The sequence below is a fragment of the Petaurus breviceps genome, unplaced genomic scaffold, assembly GCF_028583685.1.
Source record: "Petaurus breviceps papuanus isolate PSGF00001 unplaced genomic scaffold, PetGlider_PUasm1.0 208, whole genome shotgun sequence".
Taxonomy (NCBI): domain Eukaryota; kingdom Metazoa; phylum Chordata; class Mammalia; order Diprotodontia; family Petauridae; genus Petaurus; species Petaurus breviceps.
The window spans coordinates 12,242,808-12,269,743 of record NW_027185852.1 but is presented as its reverse complement, the minus strand read 5'-3'; the positions used below and the strand labels follow the sequence as shown (position 1 = coordinate 12,269,743).

The window sequence follows — 26,936 nt, the reverse complement described above, 5'->3', positions numbered from 1 at the left end:
CACACAGCTAGTTTTTGTTAAGTGTCCGAGGATGGATTTGAACTCAGGTCCTCCTGACTCCAGGGCCAGTGCTCTATTCACTGCACCACCTAGCCGCCTCATTGTCTCATTTTTTACATTTTTTCTCATAATTTACTCTCTCTCCATTTCTGATGTCAATAAACCATTTGCACACTTAACCTTATATTTTCCGTGAATTTTTCCAGTTACTGCCCATTGTCTGATCATTTGTTTTGACCCTCAGCACAAATAGCCAGCAGACAAAAGTTCTGAAAGGAGCAGCCGGACGGTTCCCCAAATCTGTTAGGGTCATGGAGCCTCATGGCAAGGTCACAAGCCCCACCCAGGGCTTGTTGGTCATTGGCACCATTACTGCTGCCTTTGGAGCTGACCCCGTAGGTGCATATTGAAAAGATGGTATAACCTCTGCTGGTTGTTTTAGTTCCTGTGAGAAGAAAGGTACATAATGACTGCTGCTCAGTGTTCACTACTGAAAAAGTGTTAGGAAGGAAGGAAAGACGCATAGATTAAGCCACTGCTGTATACTAAGCACTTTATACATTTTATCTCATTTCATCCATACAAAACTTTGTGAGGTGTAATTATCCTTGTTTCACAGATGAGTAAACTGAGGCTAACAGGTCAAGTGACTTGGCCAGGGTCACACAGCTAGTAAGTGTCTGAGACTGGATTTGAACAGGTCTTCTGGACTCCAGGCCTTGTGTTCTGTCTACTGCACCTTTAAAACAGTATTAAAGGTACTATTAATTTCCCTCCATTTACATGTAATTTGCTGTATTCCTACTCTCCCTAAAAATGTTAAGACAGATTTTTTCGTAGACAGTATAAAGGTTTTCCATTTTAAGGCATAATCATATGTAGTATATATAACCAAAGGAAGTATTTGCCTCTGAAGTTTCAGCATAATTCTACATAATATAATAATTAAAATATAAAACTAATATTGAAGTTGTTTTCTTAGGAAAAAGACCAACCACAAAGTGAAGCCGTCTAAATAGACAATACTATATTTTCTTTGTCTAATTCTGAATTGAGTGTCAATGAATTTGTGGAATTCCTCAGAGTGGTGGGAATCCTTTTTGCCCTTCCCAAGTGAAGCTCCCTTAGGCACACTTGGCTTGTCCTTCTGGGTTGGTTTAAGGGCACTTTAGCAGTTTAAAAAAACTTAAGTACTAATTTCATAGCCAGTGTCAGCTGAATTTATTGAACTAGGTCAGGCTCTGGATAGAAACTTGTTTCTCAACCCTAAGGAGAGTCATTATCCATTCTTCTGTTTGGTAGGGAATGGTGATAAATTCCTCCACATCGGCCACAAGTCTAGGGCAATTTGGGAAAATCTGGATACTTGGATTTTTCGGTGTAGGAAATTGTGTGAGATCCATTTTGACCTTAGGTCCTCAGCAAGCTAAGAACTATGGAAAACGGGTATGTCCTTTTTAAATGGCAGAAAGATTATAGAGAAATCGGGATAATAGTGGGTAGTTGTATTTATTGTACGATGTCTACTATAAAATCATCGCCTGTCAGCTATTTGAGGGATAACGTAATTTGTGAATCATCTGTCTTCTGCTTCTCCTTCATATTCCGTTTGGTTTTGAAAATACGTTTCCAGTGTATGAGTCCATAGCACTGTATTTGTGAGTGATGGGAAATGCAAACCTTGAGGAACTTTTCATTTTGTTTGGGTGACAAAACTCATGTGAAATCTCTCAGAGAGAATAGAAAAGAACCTAAGGGCCAACGTGTGTTAAAGACAGACAACGCTGTGAGTGGTGAGAAGAGGGGAGAAGTTAGTGTTGGTCACAGTCACCAGGGGTGGTGGAATCAGGCTGGTGTATTTTAGGGAGACCATAGAGAGACCAGAAACAATGGTGCATTTCCCACTTCCTTGACAAGGAGGGCTTGACTCCAGTGAGTACGTGACCCATTTCCCCTTCCTTGGGGGAAGCCTGAGCTCAGGAGATGAAGCTGCTTTTTTAGCTTCTCCCTCCCTTGGAGCCCTCCAGAACAATCTCTCAGAAATAAAAATACCCATTTTTAGGGAGAAAGCAACAGCTTTGGTCTTTTGTCTCCACCACAGCCCTGGAAACAGGTTCCTGGTAGGAGCTGAGCCATTGGGTGCTGTTCACATCCCTCTCATCACCCGGGTCCGTTGTGTCCTGCCACTTCTGTTCCAGACCAGAACACCAGAGTCCATGCATGGGAGGAACTACGCCACTTGGCCCTGTACTCCAGGGGACCAGGCCTCCTCCTTTTCTTTGCACCCCTTGCTCTGAGAATTGTAGACAAATAAAGGATCAGGCTGCCATCTTCCCTGTGACTTTCCAGACCAGAACATCCTTCTGGGGTAGCTACCCCTCCCCCACTATGTCTTGTTTTCTCCATTGGAATGGAAGCTCCTTGAGGGCAGGAACTGTTTCCTTTTTGTACTTGTGTACCTGGTGCTTAGCATAAGCTTGGCATATTTTGTTGTTGAGTCATTATTCAATTGTGTTTGACTCTCTGTGATGCCATTTTGGAGTTTTCTTGGCAAAGATACTGGAGTGATTGGCCATTTCCTTCTCCAGCACATTTGACAGAAGAGGAAACTGAGGCAAACAGGGTTAAGTGACTTATTTAGGGTCATATAGCTACTAAGTGTCTGAAGCCAGATTTGAACTCAGGAAGATGAGTCTTCCTGACCCCAGGCCTTTGCTCTGTTCTGTGGCACCATCCAGCTGCCCAGGCTTGGCACATAGTAAATGCTTAATGCTTGAAAGAAGAAGCCTTTAGTAAGGGCTGTGTGCCAGCCATTGTGCTGCCCTTGAGCTACCCTTATGGAGGAGATGGCACCTCTCGGAGGGAGTGGCAGCCAAGGGCGATGGTGAACTGAGGTCCGGGCAGTAGCTTGACATGCTCTTTCTAGAAGCAGTGGCACTGGTGACGTGATTACTATAGTCAGGACAAGATGGGGAGAGGCAGACTACAGGGTGGCCCCAGTGGACAGTTGGGTGACTGGACGGGACATGAAGAGGAAACATGGTCTGGTATATGGGGCCTGCTCATGTATATAGTGGTCTCACTGTGAGCATTTGCATTCCAAGTCACCAGTCAGCTGGGCTGGTTCCAAATCCCCAAGAACCAGGGACATTGATTCTGGAGGTATAGGGTGCTCCAGGTCCAGCTGGCCCTGTGGGGCCAATGGGGGGCTTCCATAGGGACTCAGGATGTCAGGCATTAGTCAAGAAGGACCTCTTGAGCTGAAGATGGACTTCCTGACCTGCTAATGAGGACTTGGTGGCAAAAGTGGCCAGAGAGGAGGGTGTCGGGAGCAGCAGGGTTGGCCCACCAAGTGCGGCAGTTCACGGCCCCAGTTTTCTCTCCCACTGTGAGGCTGTGGCTGTTGATGTGAGCGCCATATCCGCATGGCCGCCGGATGCCTGTTTGCTGCTCACGTGGCCAGGAACACTGAGTTAGCACCCAGACCTCACTCTGCTTCTACTCAGCAACCGCAATTTTTGAAGCGCTTGCTACCTACCAGCATGACGTCCTGGGCAAGAAACAAGACCTCGAGGGGAGGGAAGGATTGAGATGAGTGTAGGGGCTTGAATAAAGTGAGCCACATTGGAGGATTCAGCAGCAGATCAGGAAGATGGTTTGGATTTCTGGAGCATGAATTAAAATATGGGATGGTGTACTTGTGGCCAGGGACAGAGCATCCGTAAAGACGAGGAAGAGCGGATTTTTCTGAGAGTCGGGCAAATCTAATAAGATTTTGAATTAAAATGGAAAAACGAGGGTGAAATCTTACCTCTATATGTCACCAAGCTCATGTAAGATTTTGTAAGAAAAAAAGAGAGCTGTACTTTAGGCAGTAAGGCCTTGGAGACCCCCAGAAGATCATAGGAGACAAATATGAGAAGGGCCTCAGACATCTATAAACAGCCACATAAAGTATGCATAACAAGCAAGTTGAACTAGAGACCCTAGTGCAAGGAGGCCTGCCTGACCTCACTGGGCTTCTCTAAAGCCTAGGCTGTGACTGTGGCTCTGAAGAACATGGCCCAGATTCCCAAGGAGCAGAGTTCGTAGAGAGGGGAGAGTGCAGGAGTATGTATCATCAGCCTCACCCCGCAGCTGAAATGGCTTTTTCCAGTTACCCCTTCTATGTTAATTGCCCCATAAGTGAGGGGATCCCCTCTCAGTGGGATCCTGCTTCCTGTCCTCCTTCAGCACTTAATGCAGCCTGCAGCCTTGGGGCTCATGAGGGCAAGCGTGAGGGGATGGTGGGAAAAATGGAAGGGAATGTTTGTAGGCAGCTGGCAGGACTCGACTACCTAGAGAAAGAATGAAGAGGAGAGGAGAGGAAGTAATTGTAGGGGCAGTCTGCTGGAAGAGAGGGAGGAGATGGGGTCAAGGGCATAAGAGGAAGTGGATTACAAAGTAAAACAGTTATATCGAATTACCGTTGTCAAGATATATTTTAAAATATTTTTTCAATTTCATGTAAAAACAATTTTAACATTTGTTTTTTCAAATTTTGAGTATACAGACTCCAGTTTTTTCTCTGGAGGGGGATAGCATTTTTCATCATGGGTCCTTCAGAATTGTCTTAGATCCCTATATTGCTGAGAATAGCCAAGTTGTTCGCAGTTGATCATCATATCGTATAGCTGTTATTGTGTACGGTGTTCTCCTGGTTCTGCTCATTTCACTTTGCATCAGTTCATGTAAGTCTTTCCAGGTTTTTCTGAAAGCGTCCTGCTTCCCATTTTTTATAGCAGAATAGTATTACATCACAGTTGTGTACCACAGCTTGTCCAGCCATTCCTCAGGTGATGGGCATTTCCTCAACTTGCACTTATTTGCCACCACAAGAAGAGCCTCTATAAATATTTTTGTACATATAGGTCCCTTTTCTTTTTCCTTTTTAAAAATCTTTTTGGGATACAGACCTAGCAGTGGTATTGCTGAATCAAAGAGTATGTATAGTTTTATAGCCCTTTCAGATTGTTCTCCAGAATGATTGGAACAATTCAAAACCTACCGACAGTGCTTTAGTGTCCCAATTTTCCCACATCCTCTCTAACATTTGTCATTTTCCTTTTCTGTCATATTAACCAATCTGATAGATGTGAGATACTACCTCAGAGTTGTTCTAATTTGCATTTCTTTTAATGGTGATATAGAGCATCTTTTCATATGACTATAGATAGTCTTGATTTTTATCTGAAAACTATCCATATCCTTTGACCATTTATTAGGTGGAGAATGACTTTATTCTTATAAATTTGACTCAGTTCTCTATATATTTGAGAAATGAGGTAAGTTACTGTAAAAAATTTTTCAGTTATGATTACTATCTGTGTATTTCCTTCCATCCTGTTTTCCCCCACTTATTCTTTTCTCTCCTTTTACCCTGTTCCTCCTCAAAAGAGTTCTCTTCAGTGAATTTTTGTACATCTTTTTCCATTTGGTAAATTCTTTTTTTTTTTAAGTGTTCTTCTGTTGAGTCGATTTTTGTGTCTCTTTTACCACTTATTTTTAAGGTCTTATTTTCTTCAGTTATTTTTTTGCGCCAAACTGTTGACTCTTTTTTCATGATTTTCTTGAATCACTCTCATTTCTTTCCCCAGTTTTACTTCCACCTCTCTTACTTAATTTTTAAAATCCTTTTTGAGCTCTTCCGGGAATTCTCTTGGGACCTTTGACCAATTCACATTTTTCTTTGAATATAGCTCTTTTGATTTTGGAGTCTTTCCTGTCACCACAGTAACTTTTTATGGTCACGTTCTTTTTATTTGCTCATTTTTCCAGCCTGTTTCTTGACTTTTAACTCCTTATTAAAGTTGGACTCTGCTTCCAGGATGGAGGGGATAACTTTCCCAAGCCTCAGGTTTCTAAATGCTGCTGTTTTCAGAGCTAGTTTTGGGGTTTGTAGGTTTTCAGTTCTTACAAAATGGTATGATCTAAGGAGAAGTATGGTCACTGTTCTCCTGCCTGTGCTCTAGTCTGCGAGTGACCACAAACACTCTTCCTCCCTAGAACTATGACCAAGGTCCCTGCTCCCCTTCTGTTGCATGTTCTAGTGTATGAATGCTCCTTCTTGCCCTGGGACTGTGATCAGAACCAGAGATGAGCAATGCAACAGAGTCCTTTTTCCAGTGCCTGCAAAGGGTCCCCTGTAAATTCCTTCTGACCAGTTATCCGACCCACTTACATTTGTGATCTGAAAGTTCAGAAAGCCTCCCAGATTCAATTGGTCTCAAAGCTTTGCAGCTAATTTGCTGGGGCATGGCCTGTACTGGGCTGTGTTCTGCTCTCACAGTGAGGCAGACCTTCCCTGTTGACCTTCTAAGTTGTCTTAAGATGGAAAATTTCTTTCACCCCCTCTTTTTGTTGGTTCTTCCCCTCCAGAATTCATTTGGGGCATTATTTTAAAGTTCATTTACCCTAGATTAAGAACCTCTGATCTAGAAGAAGAAATTTCTTAGACTTTTGAGTAGATCATTTCTGAAGAATTTATAGAGGACATGAAAACGTATTGTACCATTTGAGAGTGGTGGTCATCACCTATGGGGGTAGTATTCATATAGGTGAGATCTTAGAGCCATGAAAATACCAAGGCAATTGTCTTGGTGGTCCCAAAAATAATTCTTTATTGTTCACACATTTTTAAAATTAAAAACTTAATAATTATCAACAAAAAACAATCATAAAAGGTGCAAAATGTTATCTAAAAAATCCTGTCTTTAATGGGGCAGAGTCAAAAGATTTAACAAGCATCAAACAAGATACTTTTGCTCTTCATCTTTGGGACTTGCTAGAAATTCTGCTCCCTTTGGCTCTGTTTTCCTTCTGTTAGGAAAAGTTGTTTTCTGGTTTAGGGGAGAGAGGTTCCTTAGACTAGTGTTTATTGATAATCTACCAGCTTTTAGTCATTGGCTGGATGTTCTGAGATAAAACATCCAAATGATAACATAGATCAACAACGTCACTGGCAGTTTGTAAGATCAGTTTACCAAAACAGATGAATGCTCCTGAATCAGCCATCATATCTGCCAAGGTACCATCTCTTATGTTAAGGGTTGAGAATTCTGTCTGTCAGAAATCATTAAAACTTAAAAAGCAAATTAGTAAATTTAAATGAGCAATTTCTAACTAGAAAAGTTGAAAAGTGAATGTTTTTTCATGGGGAAAAGACTTTCTTTAGCTTTCTCCTGGGATTAAATTTACCTTTTCCTTTGGTGAGATGTGAAGAATTTCGTGAGCTGTGTTCTAAGAGTGAAACTTTCTTAGATTACTAAAGAAGTGAATATCTCTTTCAAGGATTTGAAAGGAACCAAAGTTCGGAATTTCCTAATTATGATGTATATGTAACTTATGCCTAAACATAAATTTTTTTCAATCTGATATTAATATACAAGTCTATATGCAAAACTATAAAAATTTAATTTCTGTCCCACATCCTATATTTACACAGCTGATTTTTTAAAAACCCTTGTGCAGGATTCTATGTTTCTCCTTTTGAGATTTTATCTACTTAGATTTGGCCCATTGTTTTAGCTTGTTAAGATCTTTTTGGATGATGACTCCATCATTCAGAGCTATGCTTCTCTCTGCTCTATGTTATCTAGAAATTTGGCCTGCCGAACATCTGGGTCTTTTGTCCAAGTCATTGAGTTGATTGTAGGCAGTAGTGCCAAAGGCATAGTCCGTGGTTACTTCTCTCCAAGGTGTCATCAATATATTAATGACAGCTTTTTGATATGATCTTTCAGCCCACATCTTTCCATCTTGTCTACAAGACTAGCATGAGAATGGGGGATGTTATTGTACCATACATAATACATGGTGAAAGAAAAGATTTCAGAAAATCCTGGGTGGTATGAACTGATGCTAAAGGGAAGTCAGCAGAATTAAGGCATCAGTTTAGTCAAAGACAACAGCATCATAAAGAAAAACAACTTTGAAAACCTTAAGAGCTCTAGTCGGTGCAGTGACCGACCATGTCTCTAAGGATCGGAGATGAAGCATGGAGCCCACCTCCTGATCAAGAGGGGGCGGCCTTGAGGAGCGGAAAGAGAACGACAGCTTTGGATATGGCCACTGTGTGCCTTTGCTTGACAATGCTTATGTATTCACTTTCCCCCTTTCTTTCTCTTGGTTTTTAATGGCAGGAGGAGGTATTAATAGTCAATAGTGAAGCCAAGAAAAAAGACCATTGAAACAATCTTTAATAAGCACAGAAAAAGTCCCAGCAAGCGGGGCAGTTATGAAAGTAAAGTGAAGACTTTATTACATTTGTTTTTAAAAGTAAGTGGTATGAAATGAAGCTCCACATTTTCATTTACAATTCTCTTTTTAGACATGTTGTTTTTGGTGTTTAAGATCAGAATGAAATATAAATATTTTTTAAAAGGATGGCATTAGAGATTTTGTCTAATGCCTCACTGAAATCCAGATATGCTAAATTTGCAATATTTCTTTGAACTACTTGTTAAAAAAAAAAGGACACGGTAGTTTTTGCTGTCCAGCTTGTTTTTTAATCAACAAAAATTCTTTTCCTTCCTCCCCTCAGTTGAAAACAAAAGAAAAATAAACTCCCTGCTATAACATTGGATAGTCAGGCAAAACAAATTTCTGCATTGGCCATGTGAAAGGGACAAAATTCACACACATACATGTGTTTGTGTTTTGACATGCATAAAACAAAATACTACACAGATGTGCATATACATGTTTGTGTAGGTATATAAGTATATGTATAAACCCACAGTATGCAGTATGCATACATATGTATATGTATATACATTTGTGTTCATGTGTTATTTGTGTAATGTGTGTGTGTGTCCATACACATACACATAGTATTGAGCCTGGAGTCAGGAATACCTGAGTTCAAATCTAGCCCTAGAGACATGCTAGCTATGTAACCTGGAAAATCATTTAACCTCTTTTGCTTCAGTTTTTTCTGCTGTAAAATGGGAATAATAATAATAGCAGCTGCCTCCCAGGATTGTTGTGAAGCACTTAGCACAGGACTTGGCGAGGAGCAGAACAGTATGAATGTCAGCAATTATCAGTGTCGTTCCTTCTCGTTGTGTTGTGGAGTCATTGGCCTCTCTTTGTCCATTCTGATTTTCAGGTAGTTTGTGTCTTTGGCAAGATTTAGTACTTCTTGAACCAAGCTGTTAATTTCTTTTCTAGTTATTTCTTCTATATCATTTCAGTTTTTTCCCTTTAGTGCTTTCATTTCATTCACACACACACACACACACACAAAACTGTTCAAAACCAAACACTCTTGCTTTATCTTTTCCAGGAATTCTAGTTGAATTTGTGCCCAACTTTGATTTTTATTGATGTTTTGCTTGTAGACATTTTGGACTCATTGTCTTCTTGGTTTGTGTCTCGATCATCCCTGTAACCATAATAGTAGGTAGGATTCTTTTTTGTTTTCTCATTCTTCCAGCCTACATCCTCACTTGATACTGGGTTTAGGACCAGGCTCTGTATGCTTCTGAAAGGAAGGTCAGGGCTGGTCCTATTGCTGCTTTCTTGGGATATCAAGTTACTACAGTTCTGAGGGACAGCACAGACTGGGGACCTGCAAGCTATCAGTGTTCCCAGAGTGGTCTGATACAGGGAAGAGTCTGATTCCCCTCACCCTAGTCTGAGCTCTGCAAGTGAGTGACCTGGATTTAGGTCTAAGCAGCAGGAGACTGTCAGCCAGATGGGAAGCTCTAGTAAGGTGCAGTCACCTTTACATCAAGCTGGGTGACCTCATGGTTAGACACCAGTTCCTAGGAACATAATGGTTGTGAGTGGGCCCGAGTGAGTGGTGTGAGGTGGCAGCAGAGCCCTAGGAGTGTCGGGGCTGTTCCATTCAGCCCTGTGGCTTGACATTTCTCTCTCTGTTTTGTATTACCATGTAGAGCAACTGGTTTATTTTAGCTTCAGGGAGATCAGGAGAAGACTAAGCATAAAGTTGCTTCCTGGTGACTGAGACGAAGTGAATTATAAATGTGTGTTTGGTGTATGTTGGAGATGTTACGAAGGTAAAGTTGATAGGACTTAGCAACAGATAGGGGGGATGAGAGATAGTGGAAAACCGAGGCTGACACCTAGTTCGTAAGCCCGGGGGACTGGGCGGGCAGTTTGGGAGGGGGGATCATTTAGGAAAAAGAGAACGACTTCGGTTTTGGACATGGTGAGTGTAAGATCTCTACTGGCCATCCGTGTCAAAATGTCTGAAAGGCATTTGGAGGTCCACAGAGAAATTAGGGCTGGATCTAAAGATTTGGGAATCATTAGCATGGGGATGATCATTGAATTGATGGGAAATGATGAGATCACCAAGTGAAATTATGTAGAGGGGAAGAGAAGAGTCCTGTTCCGACAGCCACAGTTATTGGAAGTGACCTTGATGGCGATACAGCGGAGGAGACAGGGACAGGCTGGTCAGAGAAGTGGGAGGAGAACCAGGAGAGAGAGAGAGAAGAGTGGACAACAGTGCCAGAGGCCAGGGAGAACGAGGAGGGGGAAAGGCCATTGGATCTGGCAGTTTGGAGATCTTTGGTAGCTTAGGAGAAAGCAGCTTAAACTCTTGAAAGGATGAGGTCAGAAGCCAGATAATGGAGAGCTTAGAGGTTGAGAGAAGGAGTGGAGGCAACTGTTGCAATTTCACTAGAGAGTAAAACTGCTACTATGTGGAAGCTTAGCATGGTACCTGGCACATAGTAGGTGCTTTTTGGATATGGCCTGAGTGGTTTGTGGTGCCCCAGAAGGATGCCTCTCAGGGCAGGGACTCTGTAGATCCCCCTCCCCCCCCCGCCTGTGTGCCTGAGGTTTGGAAACCACTTCTTAGCATTAATTGTCTTCAGTGGCAAAAGCTACATTTTCTACACGGTGTTTCCCACTGGTGCTACAGTAGAGAAATCAGAGTAGGTTGAAATGGTGATTAGAGCTGGCATAAGAAGGTCCTGTATGTTCCTTCTAAGTCAGAGGAATGATGAGGACGATAGAGGTTTTATCGAGATCCAGAAAAAGCAACATCTTTCATATTAGATAATTAATTTTGTAGAAATGAAGTCATAACCCTCAGGGTGTCATGAAAACAAGCGCTCTCCACTTCGGATTTGTTCTCTTTGGGTCCAGACGGAAGAACTCAAATAGTGGGTTGCAGTGACAAAGAGACATTCAGGATTGTGCTCTCCCCAGATGGCATGGGCTCCCCCAAGAGGCCTGAGCCCCCACAACTAGAGGCCTCCAAGCCCAGGCTCTGTGATCATCAAGGCAGGTTGGTGGCTTAGATAGCCCCGAGGACACTTCCAGCTCAGAAATCCTGGGAGTCTCGAGTTTTAGGAGAAAGAGGCAAATGAGAAGAAATGAATCTGTTAGTGTTTTGTTTGGAGAGGGGAGAGGCAAGGCAATTGGGGCTAAGTCTCTTGCCTAAGGTCACACAACCTAGTAAATGTGTCAGGTGTCTGAGGCCAGATTTGAACTCAGGTCCTCCTGACTCCAGGGCCTGTCTCTATTCACTGCGCCTGGCTGCCCCTGTTAGTTTTTTTTTTTTTTTAAGCAGTTGGGGTAGTAACTTGCTCAAGCTTACATAGGCAGTTATTTCTGGGTGTGGTGCTAAGTATCTGAGCCCGGATTTGATCCAAGGTCATCCCGACACTAGGGCTGGTGCTTTTACTCACTGAGCCACCTGGCTGCCCCTAAGCAATTGGGGTTAAGTAACTTGCTCAAGGTTACACGGCCAGGTGTTTCTGGGTGGGTGCTAAGTGTCTGAGCCCGGATTCGATCCCCAGGTCATCCTAACACTGGAGCCGGTGCTCTTACTGTGCTACCTGGCTGCCCCCCCTGTTAATTTTTTAATGAAGAAAGGGGAAAAGGGTGGTAGAGGGCCCTAAGGTAGGTATCTGTGGGCAGTTTCCCCTTTCAAAGTTTGTGTTCTAGTTTATAAACTCTTGGTAAAAGATGTCATCAAAGAAATATATGAGTAAAGAAGATGATGGGTGAATCCCATGGTGAGAATGAGGTCTAACAGGATGGCAGCCTGTGTGCCCCGTCATGGGAGGCTCAGTGGGCAGAGCACTGGGCCTGGAGGCACGAGGACCTGAGTTCATATTTGGTCTCAGGTACTTGCTACTTATGTGACCCTCTTTGACTCAGTTTCTTTAACTGTAAAATGGGGGTGATAATAGTACATACCCCAGCAGAGTTGCTGTGAGGCTCAGATGGGATGCTGTTTGCAGAGTGCTCAGTGTGGTGCCTGGCACACAGTAGGAGTTCAGTAAATGCTTGTTCCTTCCTTTTTTCCTTCAAGAGAAATGAAAGAAGGCCCCTAATGCGTGTTGGGTGAAATGGTGGTCTTGGATCTGGGGGCTGACATGGGCAGGAGCCCTCGGGGTCTGCAGGCATGGCTGACCTCCCTGCACATTGATGGTCACAGATCCAGCTCATGTTTGAGGCGAGGAATCGCCTGTGAGCCTTCTCCGCACAGGGCCTGAGCGTGGGAGAGGAGCTAGAAAAAGCAGGCTCCTTAAGGCAGCCGATTAAAGACAAGGCCGTGCACATAAAACTGAATTACTGAGATGCTAAAATGCCATTTCCCTGCTTTCTCTCCCTTTTCTCTCCAGGTGCTGGAAAGCCCCCCATGTTTGGAGATTATGAAGCCCAGAGACACTGGCAAGAAATTACTTTTAATTTACCAGTCAAGCAGTGGTATGGATGATTTACCTTAATCCTACTGTTTATATTCTTTAAACTTGTAAGCATTTTAAAAATGTGAAACTATAATCAAATAAATGAAAAATCTCTGCACCATTGGAAAAGCTTGTCTTCCATGCACCTGAATGGTGAACGGTGCTGCCTTGGTCCTGCTTTCTACACCATTGTTCCATTTGTGTTGCTGGTCATGGGGGCTTCTCATGAGGGAAGCGCATCCCAGTGATGGGGAAAGCTCCTCGGGCATGTTTGAATGCACAGAGAAGGAGCCTCGAAATAAGAAGAGACTGCAGATTAGAACTGAGCGGAGGTGATTGATAGGACCATCTGCTCAGGAATCCGGGTGGGGTTGGTATCAAGGGCACATGAAGAGGGATGGGCTTGGCAAGGACGAGGGCCACCTCCTCATCAGAGCTTGGAGGGTCAGGGAGGAAATTGCCGCTGATGCTGTTGAGGGGGTTGGAGGCGAGGTCCTCAGCCAAGCAGGTGGGGGAAGGGTGCTGGGGGAGACTTGAGGAGAGAAGAGAAGGTTTGGAACAGCTGCCATGGTGAGTGACTGGGATAGCAAATTGGTTAGGGCAGAGGAAAGGGCCTGTTTGGTGCAGCGAGGGCCAAGGGGAGAGGAGAGGAGAGAACATAAATTTGGGGGAGACCCATTTAGCACAGCTGTGAGACTTGGCCTGCTTGGGTCAGCTGCCGAGTAGGCCCAGAGGGAATGGACAGCAGGAGGAAATCCCGGGTTAAAGCACAGGGCTCAGGAGCCTAGGATGGTGTGGAGATGAACCAGTGACTAAGTGGTGGAGACTAGCCAGGGAGGAGGGCTTGGTAATGGCGTGAGGAATTATGGAGGGGTGGTGTCAAGGATGAGGATGAGGTGTCGGTTTAGGGACAGGAAGGCATGGGAAGTCAGTGTAGGCTGTCATGGTCTGGTAGAGGAGCCTTACCTTGTCGTTCCTTGGAGCCATGGGATCTGAGTTTGAATCCTGGCTCTCCTACTTCCCAGTGTGATTTAACTGGGCTTTGGTTTCATTCTCTGTAAAATGAAGGATGGTGGGGTTGGAATAGATGACCTTTGATGGCCTTCCCACTTCCCAGTAGGTGATTCCAAGAGCCAAACTGTACTGCTTTCTGTTTTCTGTTTTTATCCTTCCCATCTCTCTCCCTGAGCTAACTGTCCTGCCATCCCCATGACTAGATTGGTTCCATTGCCCTCAGTTTCTGACCATCAAAGGCCCTATCTTCTAAGCCCAGCTCGGCCGCCATTTTGCTTGTCCCTGGTGCTTTTCCCTGGGAGTTTTTCTACTTGCACCTAGCTCTTTGCCTAAAGCTCTCCTTTGTACCCAAGTGTCCCAGCTATTGGCATCTCTCTCTTCTTTGTCAGACCCTCAGCTTCTGGAGACCAAGGGCTGTGTGATATCTCTGCCAGCTCTCTTGGGCCATAGCTCACATGAGAAGAGGAGACCAGGCTTATTCCTTGCTCCTCCCAGATTTTACAGAGCATTGGGTATGCCCTTTGATGTGATAGAGGCATATGGAGAGCCAGGGAACCAGTCTGAATCCTGGCCCTGGTGGCCTGGGGCACATCACTGCCCCTTGCCAGGCCTTGGTTATCTCATCTGTTGGAGGAAGAGTATGCCAGCCTCATTGCTTCCAGTGGACAGGTGGTCCAAGAGCCCAGAATGGCCCCTTAGAGCAGCAACCCTGCTATGTGCCTGGCCTTCCCAGCCCTACTCTGGGGCTGCAAGCCCTCCCTATACCACCAGTCCTCATTGCTGACCAGTGACCACAGATGGGGCAGGCCAACAGCAAAGCACTCAGGACACGAAGGTAGTACATGCCAGGCAGGGCAGACGACCTCTGTCACTTTCAGCATCGTCTCCCCTCAGACCCAGGGAGAGACAGTTCAAGTCACAGTGCCCATGACCCCAGATACGATGGCCCCCCCAGACCACAGGCCCTGTTGGCAGCTGCTGCAGTCATCATCAAGGAAGAAAGGGGAACAACATCATCCCCACGATCAGCTGCCAGGTGTGGGCAGGGAAGGCCAAGCACCACGGGCAGAACGGCCCCCTCTCAGGCCGCTGGTCTTGTGCCCAGCCCAGTGCCCCACAGCCACAGAAATAGCCCTGATGCCTCTAAAGGTGCCTGCCCAGATCCCCACTAGCCATATTTCATCCCCCCAGAGCCCTTGGCACCAGTAAGAGGTTCAGCAGTGCAGAGAGAAGGGATTCTCTCAGTGGGAAGGATGCTGTAGAAAATGCAGCGGCATCCACCTTCCTGCCATGGGTCTTTCCATCTGCCTGGCAGCTGAACCCTCCAGGGCTAGAGTGCGCTTCCTGAGGCCAGGGACAGGCTCGCCTTCTGCTTGTCTTCCTGGAGCTCATCCCAGTGCTTGGCTGTAGGAAACCCGTAGCTTTTCATCCATCCATTCTCCATCCCACTCTGCTTCAGGGCTGTGAGCCTGGGGAGCTTTGCCCAAGCTCTGGTCTCTGTTGCTGTTTAAACTGGAGCCGTTTTTTTCACTTGATAATTAGCAGCTAAAGTGGTTGTAGTAGAGGTAAGTAGTAGAGGAAATCTTACCAGGGATTGGCAGGATATTAAAGTCCATTTAAAAGAGTAAATAGCAGCAGCACGAACAGTTTTGAATGAGCTCAGGAACAGAGATGCAGCTTAAAGAAATGTGATTTATTATCAGTTGTTCATAAGATTCTTCAGGCAGCACACGAATTAAAAAATATCATTTATGGTACTAAATGTCAAGCATTTTCTGCATTGGAGTGGATGGCCTGGACGGGCCAAGAACATGGCTCCTGGCAGTTATGAAAGACTGGCTGGTTTGTTTCAGAGTTGTACTTAGAGTCTTATTTTTGTAACTTATTTTCCTGAAATAAAGTCCTTCTTTTATCTAGTGGAGATGGCTTTAGTTTAAGTGCTCAAAATTAACCTTAAGAAATCCCTTCCCCTTTATTTTTGGTATTTGGATGGGGTTTATACCTTACATTTCTGAATATCAAGTTTTGCAAATAACCATAATGTTTGTGCAGTGGCGATTATACGTTTGATAGGGAACAAAAGAGAAAACTTTCTAGTCCACTAAGCTTTAGATGCTCGAATTTTCTTTCTTTTTGTCATAGAACGTACTTACAATGTACTGAAGCTGTCTGGTGTCACTCATACTTTTACCCTTGCAGCCAAAGTGTACACAGAGTTTTCTTGCATAGGCAGGATGGTTCAATGGCTAGAGTGCAGGCTCTGGAGTCAGAGGACCTGGGTTCCAATCCTGCCCTGAGCATCTGCTGTATGTGTGACTTAACTCTCTCTGGACTCGAGTTTCCTCATGTGCAGAACTCTTGAGAATAAGGGATCTGTTCATTATCCACAAGTATTTCTGAAGTCTCTGTTGGGTGTATTGTGTTAGGCTCTGGTGGGATAGAAGATTTAAATAAATAGTTCTTTTCCCTTGGGGAAGTTTATGATCTAGCGCGGTTAACACAGCAGTATGGTGCAGAATGACAGGCGAAGTTAATGACACTGATGACAAGAATAGCACTTCTGGAGTGGCTTGCAGATGCTTTTCAAATATCTTGTGATCCTTGTGACACCCTGAGCGACAGGTGTTATTATTGTCCCCATTTTACAGATGAGGAAACTGAGACCGAGAGAACCCGGGACCCACAGCCAGTTCATATCGAAGACCAGCTTTAAATTTAAATGCAGGTCCTCTGGCTTCAGTTGAAACACTAGCCATTGCCTCACCCAGTACGTTTTACTGTGGAGGGCACCACCTCCTCCCAGTCCCCCAGGTTCCCACCCTAGGGCTCCTCCTGGGCTCCTCACCATCTGTCACCCCCACATCCAAGCTGTTTATTTCCCCCCAGCAGCCTCTCTTCAGGACTCCCCTTCTCTCCTCTGACGCAGCCCCCACCCTGCTGCAGACCCTCCTCGCCTCACTTCTGGACTTTGGCAGTAGCTGCTGGGGGGTCTCCCTGCCTCCAGTCCATGCTTGATTCAGACCCTAAAGTGCTTTTCCTAAAGCTCAGGTCTGATCCTGTCACACCTTCCTCAATAAACTCCTGTAGCTCCCCATTGCCTCAGGGATCAGATAACAAATCCTCAGGATGGCATTCAAAGTTCTTTATAACCTACCCCTTCCTACTGCTTCAGTCTTCCAACCACGTATTCTTGGACCCCAGGACGCTGTCTTCTGTGTCCCACTTGTGGGAGTCCTCCCTAGCTACCCATACTGTCGTACCCCCCACTGTGACTCTGACGAAGGCCCGTTGCTGCCGTGTGTTTGAGATGCATTTTACACAGCTTTGGGTCGTCTAGAATGCTGAGTGACAAACTCATTCTGTGTTGCGTAGTGTCATTTAGCAGTTTGCTTTATTTGAAATGAGATAAAATGAGATGAGAGATTGATTCTTTGTAGGTTCCTTTTCACGAACATTGGCTCATGAAGGTGTTCTCTTGTTTTCCAGGTACTTCAATAGCAGTGACAACGATCTGCACTACTGGGGTCTAGACTATCCCCCTCTCACAGCCTACCACAGCCTTCTGTGTGCCTACGTGTAAGTCAGGCGCCCTGAGCACCACGAGAACGTCCCCGGCATTCGTGTCGGCAGAGCCCTTCTCAGGTGTTCTTGTCCCCATGTCATGGATGAGGAGACTGAGGCAGACAGCAGTTACGTGGCTGGCCCAGGGTTCCGAGCTGGTCAGTGTCCTGACTCCAGGCCCCCCACTGTGCACCATGGTGCCCCCTAGCGCCCGTGTGCTTCTGTACCACCATTTTGTTGTAGAGAGCACTGGGGCGCCTCCCCGTCTGGGGAGAGGTAGCTGTGCTTTTTGTTCCTCCGTGTGTATTGGAGGGCGGGAGGTCAGAGTGATCAGACCATCGCTCCTGTTTAATGAGAGTAGAGCTGTTGGGAGGAAGTTGGGGTTGCGAGCCCACAATCTATCGCTCCTCACAACACAGAAATGTCTGTTTTAACTCATCGTGTTCTCTCGGACTGCTGGTAGTGTAAGCAGTGGGTGGAGAGGTTGGCTTTCTCCACGTCAGAGTAACTGGAAGACAGATATTCAGACAACAGTGACTCCTATGTTCGGATGGAGGCCAGAGTTCTGATAGCGTCTTACCTTTCACTTAGACTCATTTACAATTTAAAATGGAGTTCGTCAGAGACTTCAGAGTTTGGGTCTGAACAAAGACAGCTTTGTTTTAGAATGTGGTGTCTCTGGAGGGTGGCCAGGTGGCATGGGGAGTAGAGCACCAGCCCTGGAGTCAGGGGGACCTGAGTTCAAATCTGGTCTCAGACACTTAACACTTACTAGCCTTGTGACCTTGAACAAGTCACTTAACCCCCATGGCCCTGCCTTCCCCCCTCCAAAAAGCAAAAAAAAAAAAAAAAAGAATGGCGCTGTTGGGTACGTTGGGAAGAGCATCCAAAGCATCCAGTGGGCGTCCACGCCGAGCGTGTGCTCATCTTTCTGCTTTGGCAGTTTCCCGCTTTTGGAAAGATGAGTTTGGTTTACTGTGCTGCGCAGAGGGGTTCCCAGCCTGTGTTCTGTCTTCGCGCCTTTTCTCCATTCCCTCAGCCACAGTCTCAGGCAGGTCCTCATTCACCGTCATGTGCACTCTAGTGTTGGCTTCCCCACTATGCACCGAGCCGCAGAGCGGTCACACCCACCCACGGGCTCCTGGCCTAGAAGGCGCACATCCTCCCAGCCCTCGGCTCCCCTGGGTGTCTCTGCAGACTCATCTCCTACCACCCCCTTCACATATACTAGACAAGAAATGTCTGTGGCATTGGGCCCTCGGGCCGCACTGGCTCCCCAGGTGGCTGGTAAGTCTTAAAATACGGCCTTTGGTGCCCCCTATCCGCTGCCCTCCTCCTGCCTGCTTTGCAGGCCCTTGGGCCACCCCGCTTTGTAGCCCAATTGATTTCATGGTCATTATCGTTTGAAGGTCTTCAGTGACTACGTGGCTTCTCATCACGAGCTCAGATGCCCTTAGTGTGAAAGGTGATAGAGGAGAAGAAGGTAGCGCACACTTTGGCTGAAGCACACATGCTTTCTTTTATAGGGCAGAGCTTATCAATCCCGACTGGATCGCGCTGCACACATCCCGGGGCCACGAGAGTGATCAGCATAAGCTATTCATGCGTTCCACAGGTAGGAGAAGCACCGTGTGGCCCCTCCTATGTGCCAGGCACTTAGTCCTTAGGGTTAGGTTGTCCTGTTACCCCCAGTTTACCGTCGAGGAAACTGAGGCAAACAGTGAAGTGACTTGACCAGGGTCACACAGCTAGTCAGTGCCTGAGGCTGGATTTGGACTCACTCCAGCCTGAGCACTGTATTCCTTGTACTACCTAGGTGCTACTATATGCCTTATATATCTTATTTGTCTCATTTTGGAAACATTAACAAAGGTAAATTATTTTCTCACATGTTAGTTTGGTTTTTTTAAGTTACAGTGGAGTCACATCTTATGCAGGAGCTATATTCTAGTCAGTGGAGAAGGAGAAAATCCTGTGTCATCCAGATTACCTTTGAATATTGCTTCGCTGGCCTCCACAGTGCAGTGCAGTATCTTTAAGCCACACCTGCAGCTGAAAAAGGAGGTTAGTGTTTCTTTAAAACAGGGATTCTTGACCTTTTTGTGTCCTGGACCCCTTTGGCAGGCTGGCCAAGCCCCTTCTCAGAGGGATGCATTCAGTGCATTAAATAAAAATAATATATAGGATTGTAAAGAGAACCAGTCATATTTAAATGGTTATTAAAATATTTTTTAAAAGGAGTTTATGGACCCTGGGTTAAGAACCCTCCTAAAAGCAAGTATCTGTCAGAGAGCAGGGGCATCTCATGTGGCTGTGGGGGAAGTCACTGATGGAAATTTTATTTCTAACTCTCTCCTTCGAGGCTTTTGACCAGGAGAGAGACAGGAGTCAGGGTAGAGGAAGACAAGCAGGTTAGGACAGAAGAGTAGGGCAGTCTGTACTCTCAGAGGGACATCACCTGGGTGCTTCCATGGCCCCAGCACTTCCCTCTTCCTGCTTTGCTGGGTGATCAGGGAGTGCCCAGCAGGGAGAGTCTGGCTCAGCAGAGAGGCCAGCGCAGGCCATGGCTTCCTGTGGTTCTGCCTGCCTGAGGAGAGTCACTAGACTCCAGGTGGCAGTGCTTCAAGGAGCCCCCCCAGGCCATCGAGAAGCTTATGGTATGCAGGGCACCAGGCACTGGGTGAGGCCAAGACCTGCTCATACCTCCTAGGTTGAGCCCTGTAACACCTGCATGACTTACATAATTCTCATTCTTGTAAGTTAAATACAGCGGAGGTAGTGCCACTGAATACACCTGTCTGGTGACACCATATTTATTTGTCCTTAACCAATCCTGAATTCATCTTAAATATGATTAGATGGAATAGAAAGGAAAATGAGAGCAAGAGCTAGAGAAGGAACTGTTCTGTGCCAGTCAGCATTTCAGAATGAAGGAAGGTTATGTAGACAGAGTTCTACAGCCTGCCAGGAGAATGCTTCTTATTCTCATTCCAAATGATTTGTATTCCACCAAGCATAACTCTGTTATTTATTTTTTAAAATTAATTAATTCTAAAAATAATTATATTTTCTTTATTTTAAAATTTTTAAAAATTTTGAGTTCTTAACTCTCTCCTTGCCTCCAGACCTTCTCCCACCCATTGAGAAGGCAAGCGATATGATGTTAGTTACACATGTGAAATTATACTAAACATATTTTCATATAAGCTGTGTTGCAAAAAAAAGAAAAGCAAGAAATTTTAGTAAAAAAAAATGCCTTGATCTACAGAGTTCGTCAGTACTCGTCATGGCTGCTTTGGAATTGCCTTGGATCACTGTCTTGATCAGAGTAGCTGAGTCTTACACAATCGATCGTCATTATGACATTGCTGTCACTGTGGACGATGTTCTTTCTGGTTCTGCTCACTTCTTTTCACATCAGCTCATAGAAGTCTTTTCAGATTTTTCTGAGAACATCCCGCTCGTCATTTCTGGAAGCACAATAGCCTTCCGTCACAATCATGGGCCACGACTTATTCATTCATTCCCCATCTGAGGGGCATCCCCTCGATGTCCAGTTCTTAGCCACCATTAAAAGAGCTGCCATTAGTGTTTTGTACATTATAGGTCCTTTTCCTCCTTGTTCTTTACCTCATGGAGACATAGACTTAGCAGTGGTGTTGCTGGGTCCAAGAATAGGCAGTTTGATAGCCCTTGGGCAGACTTCCAGATTATTTTCCAGAATCCAGCCTTATTTTTTCAGCTTCATCACTTCTCTTTCTCTACTCAACAGGCTAATCAGAGAACTCTTCTCTGCTTCACGTGATGCTCCATCACCCCTCTCTCAGTCTGAGATGTTGGTCTCTACCTAGTTTCTGTCAGACTGCTTTTCCAGTTTTCCAGCAGTTTTGGTCAAATACTGAGTTCTTGCCTCCAAATCTTGGATCTTTGAGTTCATCAGACACTAGGTTTTAATGGTCATTTACTATTGTATATTGTACATCTCATTTACTCCACTGGTAACCACTCTGTTTCTTAGCCAGGACCAGATTATTTTGATGATTACTAGGTCTTTGTAATATAGATTGAAATCTGATACTGCTCGGCTGCTTTCCTTAGCATTTTTTTCATTTATTCTCTTGATATTCTTGACCTTTTGTTTTTCTAGATGAATTTTGTTACTATTTTTCTAGTTCTATGAAGTAACTGTTAGTTTGATTGATTTAGCACTGAATGAGTAATTCAGGTAGAATTTTCATTTTTATTATATTGGCTTGGTCTGCCCATAAGCAAGTAACATTTTCTCCAGTTCTCCAGTGTTTAGTGTGTTTTTATTTTGTCTGAAAAGTGTTTTATAATTTCTTTATGTAGTTTCTTGGTTTGTCTTGACAGGTAGACTTCCAAGTACTTTATATTGTCCGCAGTTATTTTAAATGGAATTTCTCTTTCTTTCTCTTGCTGCTGGACTTTGTTGGTCATATATAGAAAAACTGATGATTTAAAGGTTTATTTTATATCCTGCAACTTTTCTAATGTTCATTGTTTCAACTAGTTTTTTATTTGGTTTTCTAGGGTTCTTCAAGTATACCATCATATCATCTGCAAAGACTGATAATTTTGTTTCCTCATTGCCTATTCTTACTCTTTCTGTTCATTTTTCTTCTCTTACTGCTTTTGCTATCATTTCTAGCATAGCATTGAATCACAGTGGTGATAATGGGCATTCTCGCTCCATTCCTGATCTTACTGGGAAGACTTCTAGTTTATCTCCATTACAGATGATGCTTGCTTTTGGTTTTAGATAGATACTGTTTATCATTTTAGGAAAAGCTTCGTTTATTACTCTGCTTTCTAGTGTTTTTAATATAAAATGAAATGACTGCTGTTTTCTATCGAAAGCTTTTTCTGCATCTGTTGATATAATCATTTGATTTTTGTTGTTTTTGTTATTGATATGGTCAGTTATGCTTATAGTTTTACTGATATTGAACCAATCCTGCATTCCTAGTGTCAGTCGCACCCAATCATAGTTTATGATCCTTGTGATACATTACTGTAATCTCCTTGCTAGTATTTTATTTAAAATTTTTGCTCTAATATTCATTAAGGAAATTTGTCAATAGTTTTATTTCACTGATTTTGTTCTCCCTGATTTAGATATCAAGACCATATTTGTGTCATAGAAGGAATTTGGTAGACTCCATTATTATTATTATTATTATCATTATTATTATTATTATTATTATTATTTTGCAGGGGAAAGGCAGAGCAATTGGGGTTAAATTACTTGCCCAAGGTCACACAGCTAGTAAGTGTTAAGTGTCTGAGGCCAGATTTGAACTCAGGTCCTCCTGACTCCAGGGCCAGTGCTCTATTTACTGCACCACCTAGCTGCCCCTCCTTTATTATTTTTTCATATAGCTTATTTCATGTTGAAATTAATTGTTTCTTAAACATTTGGTAGAATTCACTTTTCAATCCATCTGGTCCTGGGGATTTTTCTTAGCTCATTTATAGCTTGTTCAATTTCTTTTTCCAAGATAGGGTTATTTAAGTATTCTGCTTTCTCTTCTGTTAACATGAACAATTTATATTTTTTAAAAATATTCATCCATTTCACTTAGGCTGTCAACTTTATTGGCATGTAATTGGGCAAAATTGCTCCTACTAATTGTTTTAGTTTTATCTTCATTGGTGGTGCATTTCCCTTTTTTATTTTTGATACTGGTAATTTGGGTTTTTTTTTTTAAATCAAATTAACCAATTGTTTATCTACTTTATTGGTTTTTCTATTAAACCATCTCCTACTTTTATTTATTAGTTCAGTGGATTTTTTTACTTTCAGTTTTATTCATCTCTCCTTTGATTTTCAGGATTTCTATTTTGGTGTTTAACTGAGGTTTTTTAATTTGTTGTTTTTCTAGTTTTTTAAAACTACATCCCCAAATCAATTATCTGCTCTTTCTTTTACTGATGTAAACATGCAGAGAAATAAATTTTCCCCTGAGTAGTACTATAGCTGCATCCCATGTATTTGGGTATGTTGTCTCATTGTTGTCATTATCTTTAATGAAATTATTGATTGTTTCTGTTCTTTGACCCACTAATTCTTTAGGATTATATTATTTCGTTTCCAGTTAGTTTTTAAACATATGCTTCAAACCCCTTTATTGAATGTAATTTTCATTACATTATGGTCCAAAAAAAGTATATCTAATATTTCTACTTTTTTTGCATTTGTTTACGAGGTTTTTTTTTTTAAGCTTTAATATATGGCCAGTTTTGTGAAGATGCCATATGTAGCTGAGAAAAAGATAAACTCGTTTTTATTCCAATTCAGTTTCTGTTCTTCTTAAAATGTTTCCTATTTTATGCTTAGATTTATCCAGTTCTGAGTGGGGAAAGTTGGGGTCCCCCACTTGTATAGTTTTGCTATATTCTTTTGTAAATCATTTAACTTTTCCGTTAAGAATTAGTATGCTTTGCCATTTGGTACATATGTATAGCATTGACCTTACTTCATTTTGTATTGTGCCTCTTTTAGCAAGATGTAGTTTCCCTGCTTATCTCTTTTGATTAGGTCTGGTTTTTTTTCTTTGTCTGAGATCATGATTCCTACCTTCCTCTTACTTAACTCAGTAAAGCATAATAGATTCTGCTCCCACACCTTATTTTAACTGTTTCTTTCTGTTTCAAGTGTGATTCTTTTAAACAACATGTTGTTGGATTCTTGTTTCTGATCCATTCTATTTTATGGGTGAGTTCATTCCATGCACATTCACAATTATAGTTACAAACCGTGTATTTCCCTCCATCCTTTTTATCTCTCTCTCTCTCTCTCTCTCTCTCGCTCTTGCTCTCTCTCTCTCTCTCTCTCTCTCTCTCTCTCTCTCTCTCTCTCTCTCTCTCTCTCTCTCTTGCTCTCGCTCTCTCTCTCTCTCGCTCTCTTTTGACCTTCTTCCTCCTCAGAAGTCTTTTTTGCTTTTGACTACTGCCTTCTTTAATCCCCCCCTCCTCTTACCATCACTCTTACCCCTTCTCCTCTTCCTTCCCTGAGTACCTATGTGTATTCTTCCCTCTTTGAACAAATTCAGATAGGAGTGAGATTCAAGCATTGCCCACTCATTTTCCCCTCTGCCATACAAGCTCTTCCTTGTATGTCCCTTTTATATGAGATAATTTTCCCCATTCTTCCTCTTCCTCCCCCCTTCTCCCAGTGCATCCCTCTTTCTTACTTGTTCATTAAAAACATTTTTTTTCAAGGCCATTCCCAACATAACTGAATCACAGCCATGCCCTCTGTCTATTATAGACTCTTCTAACTGCCCTAATTATGATAAGTTCTTAGAAATTACATGTATCATCTTCCCATATAGGAATGTAAACAGATGTACCCTTGTGATTTGCCTTTCAAGTTTACCTATATATGATTCTTTTGAGCCTTGTATTTGAAGTCAAAATTCAGAAGTCCTCTATTTCATTAACTCTCCCTTTCCCCTCTCCTCTCCCCACCCCTGAAGGATTATACTCAGTTTAACTGGGTAGGCTATTCTTAAGTTTTCTTCCTCCTTTATTGTAGTAGCTGCTAAATCTTGTGTTATTCTGACTGTGGCTCCATGGTATTTGAATGGTTTCTTTCTGGCTGCTTGAAGTATGTTATTCCTTGGTGTGAGAGCTCTGAAATTTAGTTATGATACTCTTGGGAGTTTTCACTTTGGGATCTCTTTCAGGAGATGGTCAGTGAATTCTTTCAGTTTCTGATTTTAACCTCTGGTTATAAGCTGTCAGGGTGATGTCTAGTATCTGTCTTTGATCATGGCTTTCAAGTTGTCTAATCCTTCTTTTTTTTGCCTTTTTTTGGAGGGCAATTGGATTTAAGTAACTTACCCAAGGTCACATGGCTAGTAAGTGTTAAATGTCTGAGGCCGGATCCAAACTCAGGTCCTCCTGACTCCAGGGCCAGCACTGTACTCACTGTGCCACCTGGCTGCCCCACACGGCTAGTTTTTTCGTGTGGGTATTAAGTGTCTGAGGCCCGAACCGAACTCGGGTCCTTCTGACTCCAGGGCCGGTGCTTTGCTCACTGTGCCACATAGCCACCCCCTTGTCCAATTATTCTTAAATTATCTCTTCTTAATCTGTTTTCCAAGTCAGTTGTTTTCCTGATGAGATGTTTCATAATTTTTCTTTGCATTCTTTTGACTTTGTCTTATTGTTTCTTTTTTCTTTTTTGGAAGGCAATTGGGGTTAAGTGACTTGCCCAAGGTCACACGGCTAGTTTTTGTGTTAAGTGTCTGAGGCCAGATTTGAACTCAGGACCTCCTGACTCCAGGGCTGGTGCTCTATTCACTGTGCCACCTAGCCACCCCTTTATTGTTTCTTGAAGTCTCAGAGTCATTAGCTTTTATTTACTCAATTCTAATTTTAAAAGAATTATTCTCTTTCATGTTTTGTACCTTTTTTCACATTTGACCAAGTGTGCTTTATGTTATTTTTTTTTCAGTATTTTTTTGTGTCTCTTTTACCAAGGTGTTAATTATTGTTTCATGATTTTTCTTCCCTTGCTCTAGCTTCTTTTCCTAATTTTTCATTTGCCACTCTTATTTGATTTTTAAAATTATTTTTTGACTTTTTCCTTAACTCTTCTAGGAATTCTTGTTGGTCTTATTTCCAATTTGCATTTTTCTTTGAGGCTTTGTACATAGCTATTTTCTTTTTTTTTTTTCTTTTTGGGGGGCAGTTGGGGTTAAGCAGCTTGCCCAAGGTCACACGGCTAGTAAGTGTTAGGTGTCTGAGGCCGGATTTGACCTCAGGTCCTCCGTACTTCAGGGCTGGCGCTCCATTCACTGCACCACCCAGCCGCCCCGCACATAGCTATTTTCAAGGAATTGTCTTCTGGGTTTGTGTCTTGATCTTCCCTGTCACCATAGTAGCTTTTTATGATCAGACTCTCTTTTTTGTTTCTTTGTTTGTTCATTTTTTTTAACCTGTTTCTTGAGTTTGTATTTTGTCAAACTTGATCTCTCCTCACCTTGGGGTGGTGGGGGTATGACAGGGAGGCATTGTGCTACTTGAGGGTTTTCACAGCCAGTTCTGGGGAGAGGCATGGTCACTGCCTCTGTGCTGTAGCACTGTGACCTGGGGCTGCCCGCACAAGGCCTCGTGGTCTCTCCTTCTGACCACTTGTCTGCCCCGGGCCGTCTGTGGGCTGAGCATTTCTCAAGCTGCTGCGCCTTGTGCTGATTGCCTGGTGTGCCAGCTTGGGACACTGACCTGTCCTGCCAACCCCCAGAGTTGTCTTGGGCTGGAAGAATGTCTCCCCCCTGCTGGCTCTGCTGCTTCCCACTTTGATTTGGGTGTTGCCTGGAAGCTGTTGGGCAGGGATTATTGGGAGGGCTCTGCCGTCTTGGCTCTTCCTGTTATTCATGCACTTCAAACCCATAAAGTGCGCCATTCACACTGTCCTTTTCTGCAGGCATTTAATGTTGATTCTTTACTGTCCTTGTGTGGCAAATAAAGGTCTGCTTCCTCTTCACTCTGGAAGGGTGTGTGCTACAAACACACCTGCATAATGGTGTGTTTGCTCATTTTCTGACCTGAAATGAAAGGTGAGGCCTCGCTCTCATGCAGCAGCCAGCGCTTGTGCCGTGCAGCGGTGTGTGCCTAGCT

The 26,936-nt window shown here is 43.6% G+C and overlaps 1 protein-coding gene across 1 annotated transcript in view; it reads left to right on the top strand.

Moving 5' to 3' along the window:
- Positions 1-26,936, top strand: part of LOC138165272 (dolichyl pyrophosphate Man9GlcNAc2 alpha-1,3-glucosyltransferase-like) — a 49,460-nt gene that overhangs the window by 3,247 nt on the left and 19,277 nt on the right. Inside the window, exons 3-5 of the mRNA XM_069093417.1 lie at positions 12,648-12,732; positions 17,214-17,303; positions 18,815-18,903. Coding sequence (XP_068949518.1) covers positions 12,648-12,732; positions 17,214-17,303; positions 18,815-18,903 — 264 coding nt within the window. The remainder of the gene's footprint in view (positions 1-12,647; positions 12,733-17,213; positions 17,304-18,814; positions 18,904-26,936) is intronic.